Below are 25,535 nucleotides of genomic sequence, written 5' to 3'. Positions count from 1 at the left end.
ACAATGGTCTAATACTCCGAGGATCCCGAGTATTGATTCCGGTGACTCTCCAAGATCAAGCGACCAACCTGGCCCATGAGGGGCATCAAGGAACGAGACGGATGAAAGCCCGAATGAGGGAAAAGGCGTGGTTTCCCAACATGGAGGAAAAAGTTGACACGGTCGTAAGAAACTGCCGGGCATTCCAGTTAACCAGTCTGCCGGATACCCCAGCACCTGTTATTACGGAAGAACCTTCTCCAGCACCCTGGACCTGGGTCAGTTTGGATTTTGGTAGCTTCCCTGATGGAAGAGTGACAGTGGTAATGGTAGACAGTTACACCAAATACCCAGTGGTTGAAGTGACGCCGTCCACTAGTTTTGCAAATGTGCAACCGATCCTCAGCAAGATTTTTGCGATGTTTGGCATTCCCCAAATGATTAAGACGGACAATGGGCCACCGTTTCAAGGAAGCGAGTTTAAAGAGTTTTTGCAAAAACTAGGGGTAAAGCACCATCGGGTTATACCTCAGTGGCCTCAGGCCAACGGGGAGGCTGAAAGGTTTATGAGGACTGTCAACAAGATCCTGAGGATAGCTATGGTAGAGGGAGCAGACCCGGAAGGAGCTCTTCAACACTTCCTGAGGGAATATCGGAGTACACCCCACAGCACCACCCAAAGGTCCCCGTGGTCATTGATGTTTGCAGGACCCCTACAGGATCTGTTACCCATGGCCGAGAACTGGTTGCCTGAACCGTATACACCGGCAGCCACCCAAGAGAGGAGAAGAAAGACACACAATAGGGCGAGCCGGAGAAGACGGGCACGAGAAAGGGCGCTTGCCCCAGGAGATGCTGTGCTGATTCGAGCGTGAAGACCTGGAGGAAAATTCCGCACCCCATATGAAGCAGAGCCATGGACAATTAAAACAACAAATGGCACTGCTGTGACGGTATAGCCAAATGGAGAAGAGGTAAAAAGAAACATATCGTGGTTTAAGCGTATCCCGTCTGTGGCCGAAACCCCGGTAGCTGGGGAAGAGTCGACTGTGGGAAATGCTGACCAGTCTGAAGATGCAAGTGGCCAAGTTGCCGGAAATGATACTGCCAGCACGCCATCCTCTCCGGCAAGAAGAGAGCCGGGGCCCGTAGTAGCACCTCAGGCCAAACCCCGGCCGAGCCAAAGGCTGGTGGACTTTGCATGTTGACTGTTAAAAATATTTGAGTTAAAATACCAAGTTGGGAAGGGATGTGACGCTCTAGTGCAGAGCTTTCCAAACTCTGTGTCCCGACACAGTAGTGTGTCGCCTGCAAGTGGTGGGTGTGTCGCAGGTTGAGGCACTTAGCACATAACTGCTAATTCCTTTGTAAGAGTGTCTCGGAGTCAGCCACAGCAGTGACTCCGAGACACTCTGCTCTAGGGGGGGGCGGGAGATTCACAACAAAGCCCCATTAACAAGTAAATGGTCCTTTAAAGACCTGCGTGCCCGAGAGGCTGGGGTGAGGTGACAGGCAGAGGGAGGGAGACAGTGAGATAGAGCCGTGGTTCCCAAGCTGTGCGCCGTAATGAGTAGGCAGGGGCGCCGCACACAATGTGGGAACACACAGGGAAGTTGGAAATGCCACCTTCATCATCCTGCAACATGGTGAGCGAAGTGCGTACGTATGCGTCGAATGTGCATTCCGAGGCGTAGTCTCCACCATTACTGGCATATGCTGTTCAGAGGGTTTGAGATGCGTGTGTGCTGTCTATCCGCCGTGCCTTGTGGGACCCTCTTCTCAACCCGAGGAAACAGCTAAGTGAAGTCCGCCGCCCTAATTGCACAACCAATTTAAACTAGAATGCACCAAAAAGGTCACTTACAGTCACTTAAGAGCATTGTTCCCTGTAGCATGCACGGGCGCCCACACTACTTGGTACCAGCTCGCACGTATTCTCCCAAAGTGCGCACTTCACTACCACATGCAAGAGACTGTTCAACAGCCACTAAAACTTTAATTGGCGCTGAAAAAGGCGAGGAGCAGTGGCAGACAGTTTACATGGCCTTTAGTCTGAACGGGTTTTTAGCACAATGTGTCTCCGAGTTTGGAGCAGGCAACTGTTACATATGCTGCTTGCTCTATTAGTGTCGGGACATGGGGCCTGCAAGGAATTAGCAGCAGTAGTGACGTCCGGAAGCCCGATCCAGAAATGTATTGATTGTTGGCAGTGGCACTGAAAAAAATAATATACAGTGTCTGTTGAAAAACGCTGGGTAATACTGCCCATGGTTGAAGGTGCGCGTTAAGTTAAACTGCTTAAACTAAACTGGGTTCGCCAAAACTGAATCACATCATTTAGGAATTGAGCACAAAGCATTTAAGCAAAAAAGCAATACATTTTAATTGACGGAAGAGTGGCTAAATTGTACCGAGTGATCACATATAAGAGCAGCTCAAATACTTGAGTTCAGGAGGTGCAATCTACAAAAAACGTGCGATTTTCTTAATAGCCTCTTACGAAGGGCTAAGATACTTTTAGAACTTAATTTCTCAAGAGGATTTAATTTCTGATATTTATGAGTTTCCGTGCACTGCATTGCGTGCTTTACTCATGAGAAAGTGTTCAAGTGTTGCACGTTGGGCAGTTGAACGTCACTTATAAGAGCACTAAAACCGCACAAATGTCACACATGAGGCTGCAAGCAGTATGGCCTCTCACATCCCGTTTGATACAGTCAGGTCTCACAGTGCCCTTCCATTTCTGGTGCCTTGCTGCAGTTTTAAGATCTTCTTAGTGTTTCCCATTGCTCAAATGTGTGTAATTTCTGATATTTATACGTTTCCCGCGTCTTCATTGCTTGCTTTTGCTTACGAGAAGGTGTCACTCATAGTTGTTCAATGTCACTCATAGTTACACTGAAATAATGAAAATGTCACACATAAGCAGTCTGACACCGTGCAGCTATATATCATGTCATCAGAGCCGGGCAGTAACGTTTCTCAGTTCATGTTTAAAAACTCACCCTTTTATTGAATACCTTTAAAATAAACTGATCTGCTTACGTCAAATGCTAGGTCAACTGTTATCTTCTTATTTTGTTACAAATATGATTATAATACCTTCATTGCGTCCCAATTACTTTAAGGAAGACAACAGGAAGTACTCCCGAGGTTGGGCTTACATCTCGCCCACCGGTAAAAAAAATGGTGGGGAGCCACGGCCAACTGCCTATTAGGTCAAGGGAGCCACAGGTCAAAAAAGCTAAAGTTTGGGAACCATTGAGATAGAGGGAGGAAGACAGGGGGAGAGAAGGAAAATAGAGAGAGGGAGACAGGGACAGGGAGGGAGACAGAGGGATGGATACAGAGGGATTAAAACAGAGGGAAGGATACAGAGAGAAGGATACAGAGGGTGACAGAGAGGGAGACAGACAGAGGGAGGGAGACAGAGAGAGGGGGATAGAGGGAGGGAGACAGACAGAGGGAGGGAGATAGAGAGAGAGGGAGATAGAGAGGGAGAGAGAGAGAGAAATCGATAGAGAGAGGGAGATGGAGAAAGAGAGGGAGATGGAGATGGAGAGAGAGCGGGAGATGGAGAGAGAGAGAGAGAGAGAGAGGGAGATGGAGAGAGAGAGCGAGATGGAGAGACAGAGACGGGGATGGAGAGAGAGAAAGAGAGGGAGATTGATAGAGAGAGGGAAATCGATAGAGAGAGGGAGATAGAGAGAGAGAAAGAGGGAGAGAGATGGAAAGAGAGAGGGAGATGGAAAGAGAGAGGGAGATGGAAAGAGAGAGGGAGATGGGAAGAGAGGGAGATGGGAAGAAGGGAGATGGAGAGAGAGAGGGAGATGGAGAGAGAGAGAGGGAGATGGAGAGAGAGAGAGGAAGATGGAGAGAGAGAGGGAGATGGAGAGAGAGAGGGAGATGGAGAGGGAGATGGAGAGGGAGAGGGAGAGAGAGAGGGAGATTGATAGAGAGAGGGAAATCGATAGAGGGAGGGAGATGGAGAGGGAGGGAGATGGAGAGGGAGGGAGATGGAGATGGGGGAGAGATAGAGAGGGAGGGAGACACAGACAGACAGAGATGCAGACAGAGACGGGGACAGACAGATGCAGACAGAGATGCAGACAGAGATGCAGACAGAGAGGCAGACAGAGAGACAGACAGAGAGGCAGACAGAGAGACAGACATACAGACAGACAGACAGACAGACACAGAGACAGACAGACAGAGACGGAGAGAGACAGACAGACAGACAGACACAGAGACAGACAGACAGAGACGGAGAGAGACAGAGACAGACAGACAGAGGGAGAGAGACAGAGACAGACAGACAGAGGGAGAGAGACAGACAGACAGACAGAGGGAGAGAGACAGACAGACAGACAGAGGAAGAGAGACAGACAGAGGGAGAGAGACAGACAGAGGGAGACAGGCACAGACAGACAGATACACAGAGACAGACAGAGACAGACAGTCAGACAGAGGGAGATAGACAGACAGAGGGAGAGACAGGGAGGGAGACAGAGGGAGGGAGAGACAGGGAGGGAGACAGAGAGAGGGAGACAGAGGGAAAGAGAGGGAGGGAGACAGAGGGAGACAGAGGGAAAGAGAGGGAGGGAGACAGAGGGAAAGAGAGGGAGGGAGACAGAGGGAGACAGAGGGAAAGAGAGGGAGGGCGACAGAGGGAGACAGAGGGAAAGAGAGGGAGGGAGACAGAGGCAGACAGAGGGAGGGAGACAGAGGGAAAGAGAGGGAGGGAGACAGACAGAGTGGGAGACAGAGGAAGGGAGAGAGACATAGGGAGGGAGGGAGACGGAGGAAGCGAGACAGACAGAGGGAGGGAGACAGAGGAAGTGACACAGACAGAGAGAGACAGAGGGAGGGAGACAGACAGAGAGAGACAGAGGGAGGGAGACAGACAGAGAGAGGGGGAGGGAGGGATAGAGAGGGGGAGGGAGGGAGAGAGAGAGAGAGGGAGACAGAGGGAGACAGAGGGAAAGAGAGGGAGGGAGACAGAGGGAGACAGAGGGAAAGAGAGGGAGGGAGACAGAGGGAAAGAGAGGGAGGGAGACAGAGGGAAAGAGAGGGAGGGAGACAGACAGAGTGGGAGACAGAGGAAGGGAGAGAGACATAGGGAGGGAGGGAGACAGAGGAAGCGAGACAGACAGAGGGAGGGAGACAGAGGAAGTGACACACAGAGGGAGGGAGACAGAGGGAGGAAGACAGACAGAGAGAGACAGAGGGAGGGAGACAGACAGAGAGAGACAGAGGGAGGGAGACAGACAGAGAGAGACAGAGGGAGGGAGAGTGAGGGAGAGAGAGGGGGAGGAAGACAGTTACAGAAAGAGAGAGGGAGAGAGAGAGGGAGACAGACAGAGTGAGTGAGGACCCCAGCATCACCCTTAGGTAGTTTGGGCTCGCTATGCTACGTTCGCTTGCTACACTGCCTTACTGTGTCCCAAAATGATGCACCTCCAAAAAGTGTGTCCCCAACATAAAAAGTTTGGAAAGCTGTGCTCTAGTGTTTCGCGGGTCTCGGCTGAGACCCGGAAGCAACCACACACATTGTAACACCTTCTGGCCAGGTGTGGCCAGAAGGCTATAAATAAACGGACGGAGGCTGCTCGTGGCTTCCGGTCCATACCAGTAACCTGATTGTGTAGTGTCCCTGATTTATATGTGTCCCTGTATACTTATTGCCCTCATCGCGTATGTATGACCCCTGACTCCCTTACATACAGGAGAGTAAAGTTAACACTGGGAATTAACATGTGAAATCAACGGTTTGTGACCATTCTTTTTCTTGTCCACCACTTGACAGATCAGTGCAAAATGTTTCAAGAAAGAGCTGGGTCTATTAATATGTGTTTTGAAAAGTTTTGTGCAGACTTGTCGAGCTGCACCAAAGTAATGAGCAAACACATAGACGCTCTTCTTATGGAAAACCTGACCTACTATAACTTTATACAGTGGCGACTGCCACAGTGTGAAATGAATAAAAAATGTATACATTTGTATAGTAGTGTTATATAACATAAAAATTCCCTACACTTCCATGTAGCAGGCAAAGTGTCTCCTCACACAAGAGCCACCAACTTCAAGCACAGTCGTCTAACGACCACCTCAGATTTGGCCAAGCAGGGCATATTCTCACTTAGCCTATAGGGTGATGATCGAAAATCTAGGTCACATCTAGTAATGTCCTCATCTGCTTTCATCTGTGCACTGTACACTTTATCAAACCAAGTGCCTGTCAGGGTCTAGAGAGCGCATGGATTACTAATACAGGGGAATACTGTATCTTCACATAAAGTTCAGGTACGATGAAAGCTGTGTATGCAGCCTGACAGTAGAGGGCGCACCATCTCTTTAGTAAAAAGAGACTACAGCCAAGGAGAAAGGGTTGGTTTGTAAACCTATTAAAAACATTAGAAACGGGTGGTGCCAATTTTACTACCGGACTCCACTGAAAATACAAAATCTTGGCGCGTGTGGCTCTTGTACGCGTATTGGCTCATCGGCTATCTGCCAGTGAAACATGGGCTTTCTGCAGTTCATGGAAATTTAAAAAGCTAATTTTCACAACTTTCACAAATCTGTTGTCTCAAAGGTTCAAATAATATTAAATAGAAGCGATTTTCAGTGTCGTGGGTAACGCAAGAATCGGATGAGGTTTCATAAAGGTACGACTTTTTTTTACAGAAATGCAGGTGAATCCTTCAGTAACTGTTGTTGTAGGTAAAACTAAAGTAGCAGCTTTCATAGAGGTTCGTACGAACCTGGATGAGTTGGAAAACCCCAAGAACGTACAGAATAAGTTACTGTCATAGTTTGTAAACAATTGTCAGACTATGTATAGCGTGAGCAGATTATTAAATTATAAAACGAGGATGTTTCACAAAAAAAGTAGGTCTATAATTTTGCATCGACCAAAAGCAACAGATCATGGTTGTGCTTGGGAGGGAGGGGTGGGGGGGAGCAGACCACAACCAGCTTTTGTGTGAAAAAGGCCGCTTTATTGGAACAGGTGCAAAAACAACAGTTGATGGACAGAATGCAGAACAATGTCATACATTCACCCCAGTACAGGGATCTGGGCCTAAATCCATCGTTTTTTTGCACTCCACACCACCCCTGGTCAGACATGGCCATATGCAAATCAGCCTTGACCATGTGCCTCATGGGAACAGTCCAGCCCGAATAAATCTATAAAACGAAACCATCTGTTACACAAAATTCCCCTTCCTGCCCCTTCACCCTTTTACGCTCACCCAACCTCTGTAACTACCCCAACAATCAACCTGCCTAAACAGTCTCTGTCGATTACCCAATTTTAAAAAAAAACAACCAAAAACTCTGCCAACCCTAGCAAACTTCCACTAATTCCCGCCACCCAGAAAGCCGGGTGGGGGGGGGGCCTACCCTCCTTTTCTGCCCCCCAACACAAGTAACTCAGCTATGCCTCTCTCAAACGTTATTGTACATTCAAACACCTCGATAAAACTTCTCGAACCTCCATCAAATAAAGGTCCATACCCATCCTCCAAACTCTCCGCGGCACCAGCTCCGTCCACAAAACATGGCAACCCGACCACTGATCCCTCAAAAGAGCCAGATCTCTCTTCATAGCTCTTAACAGCACCACACCATTTACCCCACAAAGATCATTCTCCCCTAAGTGTATTAACAAAACGTCCGGGCACTGGCCCCGAACAAGCCACTTATTCAAAGCAGGTACCAATTCCTTACACAACATCCCACCCTTCCCTTTCCAAACAATTTTAAACAAGCGCTCATTAAAACCCAACAATTCTCCAAAATAAGAACGGCAAGCATGAACATGAGCCCATTTGACAAAAGAATGCCCCACTATCCAGATGGTCAATTCCGAGGAGCGAGGGCCCGCTACTGAACCTGTAACAAAAAAAAGGAATTGAGATTCAAGGCAACGAGGGTGATGCAAGCGCATTACCTCTCACATGGCGCTGAAAGCAGTTGGATGACCAGCGCCCCAGCCGCATAATCTCTCCCCTAGACCAACCTCGATTGCATGCTTCCGTTGCTGACCCAATTCTAAAAGAATGCGTCCCAAACTGTGCCCCATCCAAACCAATGTTCTTCAATGCCTTACGCAGCACCAGGTGCAGCTGATAGTCTGTCACCCGGCTCCCATCAGCGTGACAAAAAACCCTGTCACTCCCCTCCCCTCCTGATAGAAAGCATCCGCAATGTCATTGTCCACACTGAGGATGTGGAGCGCCCTGAACGCAATATCATGACGAAGGTACCCAAGCACAAACATCTGCAACAATTTTAAAATCTGGTCATTTCTTGCCGACTGCCTGTTGATGATGTCCACCACCGGCATGTTGTCTATTCGAAACAAGACCTTCCTACGTGCCAGTTCCTCACCCCACAACGTCAAAGCCACTAGCACCGGAAAAAGCTCCAAAAAGGCAATGTTCCTCCCACCATCTTTCCACTGTTCAGGCCACCTCTCCGCGCACCACCTACCCTGCCAGTATATGCCAAAACCATCACTGCCTTCTGTGTCGGAGAAAATCTGCACATCCCACTGAAAGTCGTCCTCCCTGGCCAATGGTATGCCATTAAATGAGTGCAGAAATACTTTCCACATCCGTAAATCTTCCTAGACCCCAGCGGGCAAACAGACATGATGATGAGGTAAGTAGTGTCCCGCCAATGCTCGTCCCAGTCTTCTACAGAAAGTTCTTCCTGCTCTGACCACCCTGCAGGCACAGTTAAGATGGTCCAACAAAACTTGGATGTCCCTAACCATCATTTTGTCTTTTGCTAACATTTCCTCCAACAGGTACAACATCTTTGCTTTCTTATTCGCAGGTAACCGTGCCTGCATCTCCATTGAGTCAATTTCAATTCCCAGAAATGACATATTCATACATGGGCCCTTTGTTTTCTCAGGCGCCAAAGGTACCACCAACTCTCCCATGAGCTCATGGAATGTGTCCAGCGCTGCCTGGCACTCTGCGGAGCCCGGGGGACCGACAAAAAAGAAATCGTCCAAATAGTGTGTTACCAACTCATAACCAGTGCATTGTGTAAAATACCACTGTAGAAAAGTGCTGAAGCCCTCGAACAAAGCACAAGACATTGAACAACCCATCGGTAGTGCTTTATCCACATACCATTTACCTTCAAACTGGATTCCCAAAGGACTCCAATCATCCGGGTGGACAGGATGCAACCGAAATGCAGATTTTATGTCGCATTTTGCCATTTCTGCAGTTGCGCCCGCGGTCACAACTAGTGACATAGCAACGTCAACCGGGGGCATAGGACACTGATGTTGCTTCTTCATCAATAAAATCATTGACTGAAGATCCCTCAGGCCACAATAAGTGTTGTATCAGTCTGTAGTGCCCCACCTCTTTTTGGGGGACCACCCCTATTGGGGAAACAATCAAGTCTTCCACTGGCCAATCATCAAAAGGACCTGCCATCCTTACTTCTCGGACCTCTTTATCCAATGTGTCTTGCACCACTGAACTGTGCTCCTATGCTGACTTCAAATTCCACCTCCTCCCCCGTGGCTCCTAGTAACCTAGATGAAAACCCTCTTCAAAACCTTCCAATAGTATCTGTCTGGCTTCCAAGTCCCCATATTCCCTCAACCCCGTCGCCAAAGCTTCCAGGTTAATTGACATAGGAGCCCTTTGGCCCAGACCCCTGAGATCCCTTTCCTCCCCTACCACCTTGGAATTGCTGTGTGGGCCCAGACGTGCTAGCACTTGACTGTTGCCACTGCTGGCCTCCCTGCTGCTTAACTCCCCAACATTTGACCAAAGGGTGTTTCTTTCCAGACTGGGAGCACTCGTGCCTGAACTTACAATACTCCCTTGTGCATATGCATTTAATAAGCTCCCAGCACGCTCCTGGCCCAGATTGTGTAGCTGTTGCACTCCCCACCCCTCCCCGGGTGGGTTTCCCCTGAAAAGGCTGGTACACTAAAGGTAAACCACTTGCTGTAAAAATAGTATTACCCCCCGCCGGTGCCCCCATTGTGTGTTGCCATGAATCAGAGTCCGATTCCCCCCACTTTGCCTCCGGATCCCAAGCCATACAGGCCCTGAACTCCTCATCATATTGCGTCCATGCATACCCACTACCCGTGGTCTGCGCTTTCCGAATGACATCCATATATTTAAAAATAGCGACGCAGTGCTCAGGAAACTTTTCACAATATACGCTGGCATATATCAAAAACGCCGCCGTCCAATTTTCAATCGTCAAAGGCACCTTAGGCCGCTTGGCCAGCTCATACTCTATCTCCTTAGACCCTTCTTTGGACTGCACCTCCTTGTGAAGTAGCTTCAAAATTTCAACGTATTACCTCTTCCAGATGCGCTCTTTAGTGGCTAACATCAAATGCGCACCCAGGGGCTTCGGCACCTCCCCTCCTCATCGTCGGTCCACTCCCCTTCTTCGGGGCTGTCCTCATCATAATCCAGTACCACTGCTTCCTCTATCTGCAGAGGATCTATAGCAAAATCAACACCACGGGGTTTCTCAAACCCCACTTTGCTTGAACCAGCTCTATTGGCCCCTGTCTTCGACACTGGTCGGAGAGCCGACTGTACTCACCGATACTCCCCCTTGAGTTGACCTTGCAAAGAATCTTTGTCCGATGGCCAAGCTGACCACCGAGACCCGCTTGATGTTGGGGCTAGCGAGGTCACGCCTGACCTTCGTATGCTGGCCGCGCCGGGATCCTCCGCTGGTATGGTATGTGCAGAGAAAGGCTCCACCCTCCCCCTTCTTCGGTGCAATTTGGGCTGCACCTCACCCTACCGAGTCGGCTGTCCAACAACGATCCCTACCCTGAAAAGAAAAAGTTTGGATTGGTATGCTGGGACCTCCAAAAACACTACCTGACCTTCTTTCCTGTCTGTCCAAAAATGTGTTCCCGCCCACCTTAAACGCACCCTCCCCTGGGCACGGTGTTCTTGCTGTACTCACCTGTGGGGTGGAGGGGGTCCCCACCCACTCCACTCTAACATTGCCTGTACCACCACGAAAAAAGGACCCGCAATCTGGCTAACCCTCCCTCCCCTCGACACCCACACAGGAGCCCACGCTCCCCCTTTCCTATCTCCCTGACCTTCCTACACCTCCTCTGCCAAACCCGCTCCGCCAAACCCGCTCCCCCAACATCCTTGCCCCGCACCCCTTCTGACCAGGACGGGAAAACATCCAAGCCCTCCCATGCTTCGGCCCCACCCACCTGGGTTAAAAACTCCAATACTCCTCCCCCCGGCCCCAGTGTCCTGCCTCTGAACAAACTCAGAAGAGACTCGCCTCCCAGCCCCCAACCTGTGCCCACTCCCCATCACCCGCCGAGCTACCACCCCATGAAAAATCCTCACCCCTAGAGGAATGGGAAGGAGAAAAAAGAAGGGGGCTGAAAGTATCCCTCCCCCCCACAGCCTGCAAACCCAACCAAGCCCCCCCCCATCCCTGCAGCGGTCGGAAGAAGAAGAAAATGCCCCCGAAAGAGCCCTCCCCTGTTTGTCCCCCTTCCCCCTGCATCCTCTGACTGCCCAAACCTGCCAGGTGAGGGAGCAGAAAGATCGAGCTGCTCCCCCCCCCCCCCAACCGGACAAAACTAAAGTGCTTCCTCATCGCAGGCGAAGGAGCGATATAGTCTTGCTGGTCCGACTCCCCTGCCCGTGTGCGCTGTGGAGACGTGCTGGCTTCCTGCATGAAACCCTCCTCCCGCCCGCTCGCAAACACCGCCGACAACTCCTGGGCTGCTGACAAGGAGGCCGAGCGCCTCTTGCTGCGGCGCCCGGCCCCGTGCTTTCCTCTCCGTGCGGGGGCAGACAACGCCCTCTGTCCTGCGAACAAAGCAGAAGCAGGCTACCCTAATACCAGACCGGACGCGCTTCCCCCCAGCACCCCCCTCCCGCCTGCAGACCCTCCCGCGCTCACCTCATTAACAGGGGCCTCACTGCCGGATTGCACACAGAGCGCCGGGGCTGCCTTCCTTGAACGCGGGCGGCCCCGCTCGGTCACAGGGGTCAACCTAGGACGTTTGGGCGAAGTGCACACAGCTACTGCTGCTGCCACACCCACGGAGGCCTGCCACGCAGGGCGCTGCTGCCCACCCACGTCCCCGATTACCATATCCAGATGCCCAGCTTCACTCAGCAGCCTAATGGCCTCGAGCACTCTAACATTCTCTGCCGCCATAACTTATGAAGTTATAAACTTGCTAGTAAATGCAAAACGAACTGACTAAACCTGAAAAATTGTTCCTAACTAAACTCCCAGCCACCAGGTCACAAAACCTAAAATGGTGGCTGGGAGCAGTAGCCCAAAGCATTTATACCTTGGGCTACATTTGGGCTACAAAAAACCAGCCAAAAAACAAAATGCCCGCTTGTTGCCTGCTAAAACCCCTCGCCCCTCCCAAACTGCCCGGAGGGGGACCTCCCTGCGGTCGACGACCCCCCAAGCCCCCCTTCTCGTTGCTCACTGGTAATCCCCATTCTTTGATTCACTCTTGTGTATTCACAAACATTTACCCACTTCCATGCAGCCATCAATCTGGATTTACACAGGAAAGAATTAATCACCCGATTATTTACGCGCCTCTTTGTATACGAGCTGTGTATTCGGTTGCATGCAGTATGTTTTCTGGGTGCGCGTCCAGATATTTCACACAACATAAGATATTTACTAAAAAGAACCTTTGCACATGAAATATTTAGTCAACTCGTGCTTTTTCCAGTGCTTGTTTCTGGGGTAAGAAGAGATTATGTGCATGAGGTGTAGTGTTCATTTCAATCCACCTGTTTACAATACTTTTACGTAATGTTTGTACATTATGCGATTTTATTGTGTACCACCAGGAAATGAATGAATATAATTTAGGATATTTATATGTTTCCCTCGTCGTCATTGCTTGATTTTGCTTGCAAGAATGTGTCACTCATAGTCATTCAAATGTCACTCATATTTAGACAAAAATTATGAAGATGTCACACATGGCAAACTGAAACGTTGGCAGCTATGTTGAAGTACATCAAAAAAGTATGGGAACTGTGATGGCGTGCGCAATAGAGGAGGGGTGAGTGAGCGTGGGGGCGGGGTTCAAAGGCATGGCTGAAAACCAAAATATTCTGTATCTTTTGTTGATCTTTCACCTTCAAGAAACTACATGTAAAATAACCCACAGCTTGAATGAAAAATACTTTCAAGTTAATAAATGGGAAATGAGGCGGGCATGGCCTGAACCTCCAAGATGGCGGCGGCTACTCTCTGAGCTCTCGCTGTTCCCTTAACGCATACGACGGGTGCTGGCATCCTACACGTAATATTTTTTTATTACAAGGATCTTTATTTGGTTGAAAAACCCATAAAAGAAACAATTTCATTAAAATCGCAATTTAACATTTCCAAACACTAAAATCTCCATGATAAGTCATCTTAAATACCAATACTGTGTAAAAACAACTTGCGAGTAAACCATGTGCAAATATCCCAAAAAATAACTGCAGCTGTCTTCATCCTATGGTTGTAGCAAAGATGTCTCAATAATAGATGTGCAGAATTTACAAGAGCAGCTAACAATAGTAGCATTTCATAACATAACTTAAATTGTGTGAATAATGCAACTCCTTGTATGTCCTACAATTAATAGACCATGGGACAATACAGAAAGGGAGCACTTAAATCTAATGTGCAGCTGGTATAGATGGTTGATTGTAATTACTTGCCCACTACTTTATGCAACCTAGCTGCAGCTACAATAAATCTAACCTTCCCTTTAATCGGCACAAGGCCACAAAAGTGTGTAAAACACATGATTAATTCAATCAATCAATGCTTGGATAAGTGACTAAAAAAAGGATCCCAACAGGAACAACTATTTACATACAGAAAGTGTGCAAATCAAACTGCAGTGGAACCAGGATCACTGGACTACAGATATTTGGACCTTAATCTCCACATGCATAGCAGATACTGTAAATCAGCAAACACTTAGATTTTGCCTAGAATCAGTTCACAAAATCCTAAGTACAGTTCTATAATCTTGTATGCCCAGGAGTCGGCAAAGTGGAAGTATCCAATTTCCCCGATATCCCTTGTAAGCTGGGCAAAAGAGCAGAACATGTTTGATGGTTTCATTGGATCCAACACAAAGAGGGCAAGCTCCTTCCCGAGCCCTGGAAATTCGCCGCCATTTAGAAGTAAAAGAACACAGGAAGGGTCTCATTATGAAATTTCAAATATAATGTCTTATCTGATAGGGGTTCAACCTCATAAAAAAAGGGTTCAGTTTAAAATCTACTTTGAATTCAAGAAATACAGAAGCTAGAGAACCTATTCCCGCTTGCCCAATGCAAGTGTCTTATGCTGCCAGTACGAGCTTTTCATGGCAGCCTTAGTAATCCCGCTTAGGTCTGTTGGAGTGGTCCAATAATTCGCACAGCCTAGTTGGTTAAAGGATTATTGAATGTATCTGACCCATGGTATTGTTGGGGCACCAGGTAAACTGAGGACCTCCTCTAGGCCCTGCCGATAGGCTAATAGCTCCAGTGTCACCCTAATTCTGCACCAACACAATAAAGGTCTAAGCCTTATTTTTTAAATAAGGCTTAGACCTCTCAACCCCCGAACTCGACCCAACAACCCCACCGCACCGCTACCACCAACCGACCACGACCACCTCACCGCATGGACCAAAGAGACCACCGAAGACACCGGAACAACCATGAGCACCATCCACTCCAGTGCCCCATCCGACCCTCTTCCTCACCACATCATCAACAAGGCCGACAGTTCCATCGCACCCCACCTGCGCAACATCATCAACCTCTCATTCGAGACCGCAACCTTCCCTGCGAAATCAACGCCCTACTCAAGAAACCCAAGGCGGATCCGAGCGACCTCAAAAACCTCCGGCCCATCTCCCTGCTCCCGTTCCCGGCGGAGGTCATCAAAATGATCGTCAACACCCAGCACACCCGCTACCTGGAAGAGAACAAGATCCTCGACCCCTCCCAGTCAGGTTTCCGCAAGAACCACAGCACCGAGACTGCTCTCATCGCTGCCACAGACGACATCAGAATTCTACTCAACTGCGGCGAGACAGCAGCCCTCATCCTCCTGGACCTCTCCGCCGCCTTCGACACTGTCTGCCATCACACGCTACGCACACGCCTCCACGACACAGGGATCCGCGACAAGGCCCTGGACTGGATCACCTCCTTCCTCTCCGACAGAACCCAAAGAGTCCGCCTCCCCCCGTACCACTCAGGAGTCACCAAGACCATCTGGGGCGTACCGCAAGGATCATCACTCAGCCCGACGCTCTTCAACATCTACATGGCTTCACTCGCACGCATCGCCAGACTCCACAACCTCAACATTATCTCGTATGCCGACGACACCCAGCTGATCCTCTCTCTCACCAAGGACCCCCTCACCGCCAAACCAACCTCCACCGTGGCATGAAGGCTTTCGCCAACTGGATGGAAGACAGCCGACTCAAACTGAACATGGACAAGACAGAGGTCCTCCTCCTCGGACCCAACCCCTCCGCCTGGGATGACTCCCGGTGGCCCTCCGCCCTGGGCACCGCTCCAACGCCAACCAACCACGCACGCAACCTGGGAGTCATCTTAGACTCTAAACTCACCATGTCCAACCAAATCAACGCAGTCTCCTCAACATGCTTTTACACCCTCCGCATGCTCCGCAAGATCTACAGATGGATCCCTACTGACACACGGAAAACTGTCACCCACGCCCTCATCAGCAACAGACTCGACTACGGAAACGCCCTCTACGCCGGAGCCCCGCCCAAGCTCATCAGCAGACTTCAAAGAATCCAGAACGCCTTGGCACGCCTGGTCTTCGATGTTCCCCGCCGAGACCACATCACCCCCCACCTGAGAGACCTGCACTGGCTCCCCATCGACAAAAGAATCACCTTCAAACTCCTGACCCATGCACACAAAGCACTCCACAACACCGGCCCAAGAATACCTCAACAGCCGAATGTCATTCTACGTACCCAACAGAGAACTCCGCTCCGCCGACCTCTCACTGGCCACAGTCCCTCGCATCCACAGAACCACCTCCGGGGGAAGATCCTTCTCCCACCTGGCCACCAAGACATGGAACGCTCTCCCTCCCCACCTACGACGAACATAAGACCCACAGACCTTCAGGAGTCTACTCAAGACCTGGCTCTTCGACCGCTAGCTGCGTCCACCCTCCCCCAGTGCCTTGAGACCCTCGCGGGTGTGTAGTGCGCTCTCGAAATTTCCTGATTGATTGATTGATTGATACCTGCTGCAGTTTTTAAATTGAATCGATCCTTTTGGGCAGAACTCCTCACGCGGCTCTTTAAACAAACCTTTATTACAGCCACTATTCCATCTACTTGGCAGGGCTCAATATTACATCTAATTTACAAAAAGGGCAACCGCTTAAACCCGGCCAATTACAGACTAATAGCCTTATTGGACATTGAAGCCAAGGCCTACTCCCGTGTCCTGCTGGCTGAAAAAGAAAATTGGGTCACAGAAAATAGTATTCTCCTCCGCACCCAGTCAGGCTTCAGATCGGGTTGCTCACAACAGACATTATAACAGCGCTGGCCTACTTGTCCTGGAAGGCCACTCTGGGTAATAATCCACCCCTATTCTGCTGCTTTGTGGATTTTAGTGCAGCGTTTGACAGAGTCGATCGAGGAGTGGTATGAAATAAGCTTAATTCTTGGGGGATACCCTCCACACTTCTCTCTGCACTGATGTCACTACATCAGAAGACCTGGGTGAGGATTAAAACCAGCGCCACAACAGTATCTGTAAAAAATTCCAACAGAAAATGGTTTAAAACAAGATTCCGTATAAGCCCCGCTACTTTTCAATCTCTAGACTGCTGACTTGCCAAAAGCACTGGCTGGTGCAACTCTGGTTTCCCCAAAATAGGGCGGCGTGCGGCACCAGATCATGGAATACGCCAATGACATTGTCATCATGGATCATACAAGAACAGGACTACAAAGAGCGCTCACTGCCCTTAACATGTACAACATAAGGAGCAAACTCTTGATGAATGATTCAAAAACTAAAGTCATGATTTTTGGGAGACATCAAAGAAATAAAATCTTGTCTTGGAGAGTAGGTGGGTCACAAATAACCACCTGCACCAGCTGCAATTATTTGGGAGTCTGGTTCAATGAAAGGGCAAACCAAGTGGTCTATCTTAAACATCTTCGGTCAAAGGGAGCTGGGGTAATACATAGCCTGAGGCGCCTGAATTGGCAGTTGCACAGCCCCTCCATAAGCCAATTTTAAGGGTCTTACATGCCAAATTGCTCCCAGCATTGTCTTATGGCCACCTGGCTTTTCCAGGCAAAATGGACCTATTCCTTGCAAACTATCAAACAATGGCCTAAAAAAAAAAAATTCCCTTCCCCAGCATGCAAGGAGGGCCAGGCTGAGGCTCGAGTTGGGTCTGCAGACCTTCACTTCTTAGGCGACTTAATGACATTTTACATCTATACCCTGTGCGCCTCAGCTCAATCCCTGAAAGAACAACTTCATTCTATATTCATGGACGAACTCTCCCCCTGGTACAGACAGCTGCATTTGGCCATCTCCACATTGAAGATTGAAACAGCAAACCTCTCTAATCCAACCATTCCTCTTTCAACATGTAAAAAAACTATAAAAAACAAATTATCTTAGTTGCATTTGAGAGAGACATTGCTCAGCTTTCTAAAAACCGACTCTTCACAGCCCTGGACGCCTTGTTTATCAAGGGGAAACACCAACCATGCTTAAATTACTCCCTTCAACCACAGACTCGTAACAAAATGATTTATATGAGGCTTTTAGCCCTTCCAATCTACGACTTTAATCCGCTTTGGGCTCGGAGGAATGACAGCTAACGTGTAGGCTTTGTAATTACCCATATGAGTCTTGGCTACATTTGCTATGCTGTTGTCCCCGCCTTGCTCACGACCATCATCGGCTTTTGTTTCCAGTTTATCGGGACAAGCTGCTGAGGCATTGCAGGGAAGCATCTGATTTGTGTTTCAGCAACAATTCTGCTCAAGTTCTTGCAAGGGCTGGGAAGTTTACTAACATTATTTTAACCACACTGCACACAGCTCAGCACTAAGAAATAGTTAAAGAACATGAGACGGCGTCCAGGGGTCAAATCCGATCACCTTGCAGGGTCTATCAACGCACTCACAGAGATAGCTAACTAAGAGCTGTTGAAGCATTCTCAAGTCTCTTCCTATATTGCCATTGTACAAATGGACTTTGCTGAAAGCTAGGTATTGGCAACGCTAATAAACCCTGGGACTTTCTGTTATTGCCCTTTGTACTCCACAGAAGGAAAGCCTTCTGGCTTTAAATGCCCAAATTTGACATTCTTGTAATCAACCAGAAATACTACTTGGGAACTGTTAATAATCTTGACTGCTTGCTTTTATAATGTGCTTTTACATTTTAATCCCTGTTTTAATTAAGTATCAATGTGATGTTTGTATGTTACGGTTTTAATTAACTGTATAATAAGGAGAATGATAGAAAGCACTGTGAATATATGTCATAAGTTGAAACCTGCATTACACACTGTATAAGACAGGCTGCTACAAAATGCTCCCAAAGATTTCAAGATAAAAAAGTGCTTACAAAAAATATAGATATGACACTAAGTACTCAATTGTTTGTAACAGTCTTTTAAAAGCACAGACTTCATAGATCAGCTGGTACCTCTCTTGCAATACAAACTGAAAAATAATAATTGTCTCTCATCAGAAAGATTCAAGAGATTCCATCAATTAAAGCCAACACCGCTTCCAAGTACCCGTTATATTTGCATATTGACCAGTTGCGCACCTTTACATTGGTGTAAGAAGAGGCCCTGGCAAGAAGGCATGTTTAGCTGTCTGCCCTCCCTCTGTTTCACAGCACAAGAGTCTCCATGCCTTACACTGCAGCTGAAGCATTACATCTCACGGAATGAACCGTCCAGGGCGGTTGTCCTTTCAGATAAAGTAGGCTAACAGTTTTTCTTAAATTAAAAAAGTATGAGCACTTCGTGCCCCTCTGATCCCGCCCACTGTGGCAGTATGACTTATAAGACAGTGCTCACTATCATCACTGAGGCACTAGGGGGAATCCATGAAATACAACTTTCACACAGGCTATCATAAGTGCTATTTAACTTGATTCTTGAAAAAGCTGGTACTTAATTGTACATTGGAACACTTAAAAGCTTGTTGAATCGATCCTCTCTAAAAACTGGGATAGTGATGAATTTAGTGAAAGCTGCCGGGCAGATGATCAAAAACCAGGACTGTCCCGGCAAACACAGGAGGAATGGTCACCCTAATCATGCAGCCTGATGGTTTGGTGGTCTGTTTATTTGTTGCCTAGTTCAGTATGTGAATCTATAAAGGGTTTTAGGATTGTGACAATCGACAGACCGACTCGATAAGATTGGATAATATTAGAAAAGAAAGGTGGCTAAAGAACCACACAACACTCACTGTTTAATGTTATTTGAATCAAGAAATGCTCAGTATCTTTAAAAGTGCAAACCTAGACAGATATGCTGCTGCAGTAGGAAGTGATATTGTGGAAGGCACTTGTAGACAGATAAAGGCTAAGGGCCTCATTTACAAAAAAATGGCGCAGCGGCGCAAGCCATTTTGCCACGCCGAGCTGCTTCATTTTAAAAACACAGGGATGCGTCGTATTAACAACAATACAACGCATCTGTGTGCTTTCCCTTGTGCTGGTGCACAATTGGCTGACATGCGCCAGCACCCTTGCGCCATGTTGCAAGGGTGTCTGCTTTGCAGGGATGATCAGTGCGGGTCCTAGGCCTTCTGAGGCCCCGGGCGAAAGGGAAGATGTGAGGCCCCTCTAAGTGACATCACATAAAGTGACGCAACGGCGGCGTTAAAGAGGCGCAGGGGGCTTGTAAATCTGCCCCTTAGTCTCTAGTAAGTGGGCTCCTTGACTTCTTCCATTTATAGGTGTGGACAGAGCCGCAAGTTAAGCATGTGGGGTGCATTTGCTAAATAAATAATAATCACTCATTTTTATAAAGCAATAAATGCGACTTTTTTGCTGTTTCTAAGTGTAGTAAATAACATATGGTGCAATTTTCCAATTTATGGGTAAGAGAAACCAACAATTTCCCCACCTCAGACAGGTGAAAGGCTGAATCTTCCACACTGGAAATGAGTCATGATCTTTAGAACACCGCATTTGGGAGCAGCAAGCATTTAGCTCACAGATCCATACAGCTGGTTTTTGGGCGCTTGGCAGTCCAGGTGCTCAGCGAGTAGTGTCTTCTGTCAGAAGCGAGAGATTGCAGTACAGGAGGTAGGTTCTTCTTCCGGTTGTTTCCATCCTGGTGGATGTGACAACCCACATGTGGCTTCCCTCTGTGGAACACTGTAACCAGCTCTTGGAAAAATATTGTTGTGGAAGTTCAATATACTTTTAAGGGTTCACACTCGAAATTATACTTTTAAACCAAGGCATAATCCATGGAGGTTTCTGGTTTACTGACTTCAATTTGGCGATCTGAGGGCTTTTTGCGGTCCAAGAAAAATAAAAGAGCAGACTCCCCTCTGTCCCTCTACTAATGGTCACACATTAATATATTCATTTACTCTCCAACAAAGATACTGGTATAAATCATGGAATGGTGCCCCTGCGAGCACATTGCTAATCCAAATAATCAACAATAATCAATAGCACTAGACTAACCACTACGCTTGGATTCCAGAACAGAGTTTTTTCCCAATTAAAAACGCTTCAACACCTCTTCAGGGGAAGAAAGCAATACATGAATACACTTGCAATACAGTACGATAACCAAAGCATTCTGTTTGTGCTCTCTTCACTACTTTTTCTGAACAGAATTATATGTCTGCTTGTCGTGAATTAATTCCTAAATCTGCATATCAATCAAATCAATAAAACATATATTTATTTACATAATTGGCCTTTAAACAACACAACACAACATTTATATCCATTACATTACACTATACTATATAAATACCTTATAAAACATTCTTTTTTATAAGAAGAGAGCAAATACATATATAATGGTAAATTCCTTCTAATAAGACCATAAACAACTACCCATGTAAAATACATTTTCCAGTAACGGTGAGTTAAATAAGTGTCACCACTCACCGCAGTCTCGTCCAGAGAGATCTGAGTTGCTTTCCCTCGAGACGATTTCTAGTGCATGCCTGTGCCCTCTCTGGCGCTCAACTCCTATCTGGGATGTGTTGAGTGGCACCTTCGGGTCACACAGCCATAGCTACCTCGAACAACATGAAGTACAATGAGCTAGAGCGGCCTGCCGAAGATCACACAAAGTGTGTGCATGCCACAATAACATCTAGCTCGCTCGTCTAAATGCCACAGACCCAAGGTGGTAATTTCAGGATTACAGGATGCCAGCGAGGGGTCAGGGGTGAATAGGAACTCTACCCATCGACCAGTGATGCCCAGCTTCCACACGTGACAAAGGCTTGGGAGATTTCTCCAGCCGGTGTTTTTGCATCGGGAAAGGAGGGGCCAGGGGGCTGGCGTTCCCCCGGGTGGGGAGATGGCATTGAACCCCAGGCTCTTCTCTGCTCTCAATTACCCCCTTTCTGTTGTGTACCCCATTTCAGGATGCCCCCACCCACCCCCACTGCTTGCAGGTGTCTCTCAGCAGGAGCGGCAGATAATTTGGGAGAGGATTAGTCTGTGAAGGGGGTGTCCTGGCTGCTATTAACATGATAATTCTGGGAGGAAATGGCAGCTTAGGTAGACGAGAGGAGATGACGTGTCTGCAGAGCTTCACGCTGCACGTGACGTCCAGGTCAGGAAATCAGGATCTCTAGGCCAGGGGGGCATTTCTCGATTTTATAGTTGCACTTTAGTGCTTCTCGTCGGTCCTGGTCATACACCTCAGATCTCACACTGCAGAGTAGCCCTGGATAAAGCGCTGAGCGGGGACTGGACAAAAAATCATGTCCAGGGCTGTCATTGGTAGCGCTTTCGCGCGCTACCAGATTGACGGCCCTGGGACCCACTGTCAGCCACTCATGAGCAAGGCCGGCCGGCGTCACGTCACCACCACCAAGGCACCACCACCACCACCAAGCTAGGTCGTGGGGTGCATGCGTCACGGTGTGTGCGGTGCTTGCGCAGTCGCAGACAGTGTTTTTCCCGACCTCCTTCCCTGCCTTACGTTTACTGCCTGCTGCGGCCCAGCCCATGCGCGAGCGCGACGAGAGTGCAGCAGCGCTTATTGCTCCTGGCCATGATTATAATTTATGTATTCCCGCTGGCGCTGCAGCCAATTTATTTATTCCCTCTGGCGCTGCCCGCAACTGCGGGGCCGGCGGAGGGGCCCCCCTGAGCGCGAGGCCCTGGGCAGCTGCCCATACCGCCCATGGCTCGGACCGGCCCTGGGGATGATTGTTTTTGTACAATCATTGATGGCATTTTCCTTTTCCTAACGCTTAGAAAGAGGAAGAAACTAGGAAAAATTATTGAAGTTCTCCTCGTTGTGCCACTCCTACGCCTCCTCTGGGGAGGCATAGGATTCTGACGCATTCCCAGCTTTACAAACCTACAGAGCAGCCACAGCAACACCCATAGAACGCCCCTACGCAGAGTAATGCGTTAAAGGGGCCCATATTTACAAGGCCATGAAAAGTCACGCCGGGTGATTTGATATGGCTTTGTAAATATGTTTATAAACAAGAACGGGGTTGACCCTGTGTCCCTCAGAACCTGGGTAAATGTTAATTCACAAGTAATTGGTTCTGTTGGGTACGGACAAAACTTAATTTCAAAAGTGGTCTCGAGAACCGAGATCCAAGTAGCCTTTAGGCAACTAAACAACTGACCCCCTCTGTAAGAAAAAACAACTCTTGCAATCAATGAAAAACAAATCTTACAATAAATGAAAGAATCAATAAACTGCGTGTTACTCTATATTTTCTTTATATTAAAGGAATCACTCTTTTACAAAAATAATTATGTTTATACAAAGACTGTCAATATCTCCAATGTAGTGCATAAGAAAACAGTGATCAAAACACAATAATACACGTGACAATATATACACAATCAATACATTCAATTACGCAATCTGTACAAGTATACACTAAATATACAATTCATATTTTACAAAGGCCATCCAATAATGTCAACTTATTGAACCCTTTTATTAATTACTTTTATCGGAGTTCAGGAGTTGAGGGGCCTGCAGGAAGTGTCGACGTTTCGACCCTATCAGCGCCAACTTGTTGGTCGCGGCGGGTCTTTATCAAGACGGTGTGATGCACGACAGTCCTAAAATGTAGGTGCAAGCATGTCACAGCCCAGGGCAGTCACAAAGTCAGCACGGCGCTTTCTTATTCACTTGATGGCGTCCGGCTCCCAGATCCCGACAAGCGAGTCAGGATCTGGGAGCCGGGCGCCATCAAGTGAATAAGAAAGCGCTGTGCTGACTTTGTGACTGCCCTGGGCTGTTGCTAATTGGCGAAAAGAAGATTCTATCACGACTTCAGGTGACATGCTTGCACCTACATTTTAGGACTGTCGTGCATCACACCGTCTTGATAAAGACCTGCCGCGACCAACAAGTCAACTCCTGAACTCCGATAAAAGAAATCAATAAAAGGGTTTAATAAGTTGACATTATTGGATGGCCTTTGTAAAATATGAATTGTATATTTAGTGTATACTTGTACAGATTGCGTAATTGAATGTCTTGATTGTGTATATATTGTCACGTGTATTATTGTGTTTTTGTGTTTTGATCACTGTTTTCTTATGCACTACATTGATATTGACAGTCTTTGTATAAACATAACTATTTTTGTAAAAGCGTGATTCCTTTAATATAAAGAAAATATAGAGTAACACGCAGTTTATTGATTCTTTCATTTATTGTAAGATTTGTTTTTCATTGATTGCAAGAGTTGTTTTTTCTTACAGAGGGGGTCAGTTGTTTAGTTGCCTAAAGGCTACTTGGATCTCGGTTCTCGAGGCCACTTTCGAAATTAAGCTTTGTAAATATGGGCAGGCACACTACGCCACAAGTGCATAAATAAAATGAAGCACTGGCGGCGAAATGGCCTTGTAAATGACGCCCTAAGAATTCAAGGTTATCGCGGTTTCGATTTCTTTACAATAGACCGATGACCATGGGATTGAAGACAAGGGATGCGAGGGTCCCTAGGGGTGTTTGCCCATGCAACCTAACCACTGACTTAACTGATACTATTTCATGCCCAACATAAGGGATGGAAATCCATAGCAGTCGGCGAAATCCCAATTTTTTTTTTTTTTTTTTTTTTTTTTTTAGGATTTTGTGGTTTATTTTAACAACTGGATTTCTTTACACGTCCGAATTACTTCAACTCCTTTACTGCCAAACCAGGAGGCAGGGACTGCTTCAGCTTCTCTGCCTTTTCCTTGTCTGTGATGACCAATGTGTACAAGTACTTGCTGCAGCGCACCTTGAACTTCACATTGTCCTTGTTCTTCTTGATTTTCACAGATTTAGCGTCTTTTCTCCTGGCTGTCAGCAGGAAGTCTTTGATCTCTTCGATTTTGCGAGGCATGGCTGGGAGTTAGTGCTGACCAGGACCTGCCAGCGATCCAGAAAGGAAAAAAAAAAAAAAATCCCAATTTTTCAATCTGCTGTAAGTGGATGCAAAACTGCGGGCAATTCCGCCGTTTCTGATCCGTCTGCCATGGATTAAGAAAAGATGAGAATACTGGCGAAATGTCCTGCAGAATGAGAATACTTCATCCCTGGCTTTAAAGCGGAATTCTTGTATCACCCAGTGCTATCAAGGGGCGGACAATGTAATTAACGTAACGGTGCTTACGTTAAGGGAATTACAGTGGTTGGACAGTGTTCTTCAAGCAATTTTCCTAATAAGGGAGCTTATTTATGTGTGACACTGGCCTGCCGAGGGAGGCGCTGCACACAGAATTACCTGCTGGGAAAGCTGCTTTAGACAAGAAATTAGTATAAAGGTGCAAGATTTGAAGAGCAAAATCAATCCTAATATGGAATAATTGAGTAAAATGAGCACGGATATAATCCTAATAAATATATGTTCTATAACACGCAATGCAATGCTGAGTACAAAAAAAATGAATAGAGACACAATTAAGCATATTTTCAAAAAAGAAAAAAGGCTAAGACGTCACACTTACAGACATTGTGTCAGGTGATCTGTGTAGCATATGGTGGCATGAATTATGCTCAAAGCAAGCATTTCAGGTGGCAGTGACAAAGATTTAACTATGAAAGAAAGAGCCACCGACCCTCGACTTGACCCACCAAACGCCCGGTTCCAACTGGCCAGGGTGCAGCTAGAAGTCTGGAAGTAGAAAGCCAAGTCGGGGTAAGTAGGAGACAGGGTCAGTCAACAGCTTGCGGTGCAGCATAAGGACGGCTCAATACCAATTTAACATAATGTGAATACGGACTACTCCAATCAATTTTGG

The 25,535-nt window shown here is 47.5% G+C and overlaps 2 protein-coding genes across 2 annotated transcripts in view; both read right to left on the bottom strand.

The window, feature by feature from the left end:
• The window catches only part of LOC147668717 (phosphatidylcholine-sterol acyltransferase-like), a 302,002-nt gene that overhangs the window by 120,765 nt on the left and 155,702 nt on the right, over positions 1 to 25,535 (bottom strand). The window lies entirely within an intron of this gene.
• LOC147668718 (large ribosomal subunit protein eL38) lies at positions 24,357 to 24,691 on the bottom strand. Its single transcript, XM_086948484.1, has one exon. The coding sequence runs from the start codon at positions 24,635 to 24,637 to the stop codon at positions 24,425 to 24,427; it is 213 nt and encodes a 70-aa protein (XP_086804610.1). The 5' UTR covers positions 24,638 to 24,691; the 3' UTR covers positions 24,357 to 24,424.

Source organism: Lissotriton vulgaris, unplaced genomic scaffold (genome assembly GCF_964263255.1).
Source record: "Lissotriton vulgaris unplaced genomic scaffold, aLisVul1.2 SCAFFOLD_1144, whole genome shotgun sequence".
Taxonomy (NCBI): Eukaryota; Metazoa; Chordata; class Amphibia; order Caudata; family Salamandridae; genus Lissotriton; species Lissotriton vulgaris.
The sequence above is the reverse complement of the archived record's forward strand: the minus strand, read 5'-3'. Positions and strand labels throughout refer to the sequence as shown.